This window comes from Strongylocentrotus purpuratus, unplaced genomic scaffold (assembly GCF_000002235.5).
Source record: "Strongylocentrotus purpuratus isolate Spur 01 unplaced genomic scaffold, Spur_5.0 spur5_scaffold_3, whole genome shotgun sequence".
NCBI classification, from domain to species: Eukaryota; Metazoa; Echinodermata; class Echinoidea; order Camarodonta; family Strongylocentrotidae; genus Strongylocentrotus; species Strongylocentrotus purpuratus.
The window spans coordinates 8,256,460-8,262,654 of NW_022145609.1; the positions used below are offsets into that span (position 1 = coordinate 8,256,460).

A 6,195-nucleotide genomic window follows, 5' to 3' on the forward strand; every position below is an offset into this window, starting at 1 on the left:
AATTCCATAAATTGGGTTAAAACAAAAATATTCCAACTGTATAAGCGACAGTGTATGTACTCATGTACATGAAAAAAAATCATTGCAAACGTTTTTTTTCTCCAAAGGTTCCGGGCTCTTTGAAGCAATCCTATGGTAAGTATTTGTGTAAATTCTGCCGTAGCTGGTGAGTAATATTTGTCGATTCCCCCCCCCCCCCCGTTTTTCCCCCGTTTTTTGTATAGTTTTTTTGATTTTTTTTGGTTTTGTTGTTGTTGTTGTTTTTTTTTTTTGGGGGGGGGGGGGAGGGGATATTTTCCACATTCCCCAATCAGTCTATGATTGGCCTTTGAATCTCCCGCCTCCCAAATTAATCCTAGGAGTAGCTGAACATCCATGAAAACAAGGCGTTAACTGCCAATGTCATACATTACCAATAATCAAAGTTGCTCACCCATCCGTCAAATGATATTTAGAGGTTTAAACTTGACACTACAGCCCTGTAGCAAACACGATAGTGCTTTACCAAACACGACGGTAGAATTCACTCAACCGAGATCGTCCTGTACTTTGCTCCCGTCTTCATTTATGACTTGTATATAGAGCACTAGAGCGCTGTCACAAATACGACGGAATGATATGGATGCATTATTTTGATGAACCTCCACAAGACAAATGTGACGGAACAGTGACCTTAGCTTAACTCCCCTCGTCGCCCCACACCCAAAGGACAGAGAATCATGCCATTGTACACAGTATTGTACTGGTGATTTGTGCATGTCTCGTTTTGCATTTGACTTAATATTCTGGTAATTGGCTGCTGAAGGATGAATCAGGGTTTGCCTTGCCATAATGGAGATACTCGACAACTGCTCTCTTACCAATGGAACATTCGTAACCTCTGACAATTTGTCGGACTGCAATACTCAAAACATACACGAACCAAAAATCAGTGTGACATTCGTACTTTTAATGCTGTTGTCTGCTTTGACTGTCTTTACAAATGCGCTTATCCTAGCAGCCTTCTACGGTGAGAAGAAACTGCGGACTTATACCAATTCCTATATCTTGAACATAACCATTGCAGACTTCGTCGTTGGCCTAGTCTGTATGCCTCTCCGCGCGACTGTCAATCTCTATGATGGTTGGAACTTTGGTCAAGTACTTGGTATCTTGTTTATAGGATTTCAGAACTCTATTCTCAGTGTATCTGTGTGCGGTGTAGTCGTCATTTGCATCGATCGTTACATAGCCACGTTCTATCCTATCAAACATTTCCAAAGGAAAAGTATCCGTAAGGCTACCATTGTGAACATCTCTACGTGGATCCTATCCTTTGGAATATGGATCTCGATAACATGTGTCTGGGATTTCATAGCCCCAAGTGGCGAACTATCAGATTCGGGCTTGCCAAGAACGAATTATTCTCGAATCAAAACGGCAGGCGTATTCGTATTCATCCTGAGATTTGCTGTACCATTTCTTCTCATTACTGGGCTTTACCTACGAATTTATTTTCGCGTGAAGGCTGTCTACAGAAGGCGTTCGGCCTTTAATTTGAAGAAAGAGCATTTGACGAGCAAGGGGAAAACAGAAGCCAACGACCAAAATATCAACAATTCTGCAAGTAAAATAAATGATGAGGAAGCACCATCCCTAACCGAATCCAGTCTAAGCGGTGTTACGTTGGATGACATGAGAGATACAACAATTGTTGGCTCAAATATTTCATTGCAGGTGTCGAAAGATTCTGCTCTACCAACCAGTAAGTCCAAGAAAGACGCTACATTTCTTGCTGACAGTATGGCAGGGTCAGTACAAAATCATCCCAGAAGCGATAACGAAGACCGTGTTTTAGAAATAAATGAAAGTCAGTCAGCATCCAGATACAACGTCTCTAAGAAGCCCCAGAAGGAATCAACAAAGGAAGGTCGAAAAGCAATGAAGACTTTAACTTTCATAATCCTCGCTTTCGTTGTTACCTGGTTGCCGAATGCTCTTGCCGTCACGATATATTCTACTTCTACTTGGCTCTATGACATTATTAACAGTGTTGTAAATTTGATAGAAGTACCTCGATGGATATCATACAGCAACAGCTTGATCAACCCATTGGCTTATGCCATGGCTCAACCTCTCATTCGAGACACCGTTGTAAAGATTCTATTTTGCAAAAAATGTAAATGATTTAAAATATAGGCTTCTGAGTAAATAAAGAATGGATTAACAAAAACGGATTCTTAATTCATGGTAATACCTTTAAAGATAAAGTTGAGTTTGGGTCATGCGATTGCATTGCGAAAGAAAAGATGTGGAATGGGTCAGAAAAAGTTGATCATGTAGCATATAAGTCTTGGTGTGTACTGCAAGGTTCTGGAGTCATCAAAATCATAACAAATTTGGCCCAGTCTTTATAGTAAAGTAACAAGAACTGTACACAGAAAGATGTATATGGGACTACACAATTGGTGTTGGGGCTACTTACCTTTATTTCCTTATATTTTATGCTCATTACTCAGCCAGTATACATAAATGACATTTATTTGTAATCTTGAATATTAAGTCTATAATTAGTTTCGTCTGATTCTGTGAGAATTAAATTTCTTTTTTTTAACCAGAACTCAATTTTATCTTTAATAAATTTGGTCTTAGTGAAATAATAGTCCAAATCGCCCACTCCCCAACCTACCACCCCCTTTCTGCCTGAAACTTCACCTCTTTTTAAATCTATTCTTCTGTTGTTGTTTTTGTCTTTGTCGTCCGTTTGCTGTTGTATGAGGATGGATCATGATTAGCAAATATATAAAAAGGAAGCAACCCCCCCCCTTAACGCCGCCCTTTAAACTGTTGTATGCCTTTAAACCTCTTACGCTTTCTGCAGTGGTAATTTTCACATTCATTGACCAAACATATTGGTCACTACTAACGATGGTAGAACCTTTCTTGGTTGTAAATAATTTTAATACCGCTGTTTGTTCGTGTCTCCTTAGATCAGGATTAATGTATCTTGATCTTCGGAGTAGTTCCTAGAACCGGCCGTGTCAGACACGTTGCCCCAGGTTGCGAGATAGGACTCTTGTAGCGTGCACCCACTTTATTACACAATTATACAATGACAATTAACGTTACATTTATTTTAAAGAATGAAGCGATTAATATTACTCTCATGTTACGGGCAAAAAAATATTATATATATATATATATATATATATTATGAATCAATTGATTTGTTCGATCCAGGTTGATGGCACAAACACGACACTATTGGACAGAGATCCTAATAATTACAGAACTTGGTGTTGTTGCTCTGTTCACCAGCAGTTTAAGGATATGGATCCCGCGGCACATTACTCACTAACTCCAGGAAGCTCCGACACCGGCGCCAGGAGTTCTATCAAGCCAAGCCAAGCTGTTCGTGACCCGAGCTGTGTCTCATGCTCAAGAACACCCATTGCATGTATATGCCTAGCGTGACTGTAGGCCTACACATTTGTATTGATTGATTGATTGAAAAGGTTTTATTATAATTGCACTTCGCAGCCAGATGGCTGAATTATGAACAATTTACATTGCCAATAATACATACAAATGTCGTTTGACATTCTCACAAAGTATAATATACAGTATATAACACAATTCATAACCAACATGACTAAGGCAATAACAGGCAAATTAAGTCAGGTTTAAAATATATTTTGTAAGGTGACACATGCAAGAGTGGGTCAAGGATGAGCAAGCAGGCCCTTTGCTCTTTAACACACGCTCTCATTCCTATACACGCTGAACGACTTTATATTATTATTCTTATTTGTTCATCGTCTCTACGATGCTCGTTTAATCAAAAACAGCTTTTATTGTTAGGCTTCCTGAAAAGAATTCTAATTGTTGTTAAGGAATTTTTGGTTTCACTCTGTAGATTATGATGAAGTGTTTGATCTGTTTTTCAATAACAAGATCAAACACATGATGAAAATCTACTGGGTGCATGCCAATAAGTTCTTTACAACAATAAACAAAAATGAGGTGCTATTCGGTGTGGCGTCACATGGTAGATTCAATTATGATCATCGGTACTGGGTCTAATATATTAAAAAGAACTGAATTTGAAACCTGGCAACGGGCTACCCCCCCCCCTCTTTTTGCCATTGCCCTTCCTTTCCCTCGCTTACTTCCTTTTTGCCACAGAGTATGTACAATTAATGTTCATGCGCAGGCGCGTACGCAGAGTGGAGGGGGGGGGGGGTTAACCCTCCCCTCAATTTCATTCTTTGTTTTTGCTCAAGGGGGGGGGGCGTGTGCTGAGTAGAAAAAAAAGGAATGCTCCTTAACCCCCCCCCCCCCTCTTTGGTGAGCGAAATATTGGTCGACGCAATAATGGATTATTTGTCGGGGAGAGACGGGGGTGAACAGTCTCACGTTTAAAGAGATAGTCGAGTTCTGTTTTCAGACCGAAAATGCCTTCAGAGTGCATGGTTATTGTTCTTATTCTTATCGATGACATTTCTAGTTCCCTTTTAGAACCTAAAATTGCTATGAAGGTAATTTTAGACCCCAAAATGTGTGAAATTTAGCCAATACGGTCATACCAATTCAGCTTTACTTTCCCCAAAATACGGTGACCGTTAATTAATTATTTAATTAAAAATATAAATGGATGGGCCGGCTGGTTGTACGTAATATAACCAACACGGCGTAAAAATGCCATTATGATGACTATGAACATGATGATTATGACGATTAATATAAGTAGTATTATTATAACTATTATCATATCATTATTATCATCCGTATTATCAGCATAATCAATAATGGCAGTAGTATAGTATAGTACATGTATAAGTAGTAGTAGAGGTATCAATCTGATCCTTATTATCCTGATTATCTTTTGCAATACGTCTAGAGGATAAACTCATGACAATTGACAATTTGTCAAGTATCATTGCCTTTAAGCTTACCATTATATGCATCTGGATCGAATTTTGCTTAGGTATTTGATACTGGATGATTTAAATGGTAAAAAGTTTCCTATTCATTCTAGTCTTATTCAGTTGCATTATGTTTTTTTTAATTTAAGTTCTGTTTCTGATTGTTTTGAAGACGATATCTTTTTTTTCGATCATAGTTCTATGTAGCTTGATATCGCATGGTAATTTTGAGAGAAAAGCTTTCCAAGCGACGATTTGTGAATTGTAGTGACAATCGTTCGCCTTTGCTGCTCTCCAATAATACTATGACAAGCAATATTAATACATTTTTCAAGGACGCATGATAATTTCGTTTAACAGTTGATTCATTTGTTCGGATTATTTGGGGCGCAGAGATAGAAGTGAACGATCTAACGCTTCAGGTGCGGATCCAGGGGGACGAGCAGGCCTTGCCCATCCCCCCCCCCCTCCCTGCAAAAAAAGAGAGAGAGAGAGAGAGAGAAAGAGAGAGAAGAAAAAGAAGGGAAAGAGGAGAAAAAGGGAAAGAAAAAAGAGGAAGAAGAAAATAAAAAGAGGGAAAAGAAGAAGATGGAAGGGGACCAAAAGGGCCTAGCCTCCGAGCTGTTACCCCCCCCCCCCCCCCCCCCCTCCCATCAAAAAATAAGAGAGAAGAAAGGAAAGGGAAAGAAAAAGGAAAAGAGATAAAGGGAAGGAAAAAGAGGAAGAAGAAAAGATTTATGTTTGCAGGAGTTCATTACATTACTGTAACAGAAAACTGACACAGGTACGACCATTCAGTTCATTGTTTCAGAAATCATGGACAATGTTACCAGTTCACTTTAAATCAATTCATTGATTTCATAATCAACCCATTTCATTGCGATTACTGAATTATACACACAATTAATATTATGAGTGGAGTTTTTGATTTTTATGATATTCAAAATGTTTACAATTAAACAGTATAAAAGAGAGATTGAGGTATTAAAATATAATATAATATAATTGATTCTAGTTTATTAGGCATGCTCTTCAACAAAAGTTCTTCAAGTTTCTTCACACGTATATCATCCAAGCGATAGTGGTTGAAGCAGCGAAGATTATTGATCTAGACTGCTTGAAAGCAAAAGGAGTTAAGAGAAAGAAAAATCATTATAAAAAAGTCCAAGTCAAAATCAATAGAAAATCATTATCAGAATGTCAATTGTGAAAGGGAAACTTTACAGTGCATTATGTTTCGGTGAAATTATTTTGTGTAGTTTTGGTACCAATTTTTACAGAGGCTCTTAAA

At 38.2% G+C, this 6,195-nt stretch overlaps 1 protein-coding gene across 1 annotated transcript; it reads left to right on the top strand.

Annotated features, from left to right (window-relative positions):
• The first annotated feature begins 769 nt into the window (after positions 1–769).
• LOC115928791 (histamine H1 receptor-like) lies at positions 770–2,275 on the top strand. The gene has a single exon (XM_030996694.1). It carries the CDS (start codon positions 832–834, stop codon positions 2,164–2,166), a length of 1,335 nt encoding a protein of 444 aa, XP_030852554.1. The 5' UTR covers positions 770–831; the 3' UTR covers positions 2,167–2,275.
• Positions 2,276–6,195: the final 3,920 nt, after the last annotated feature.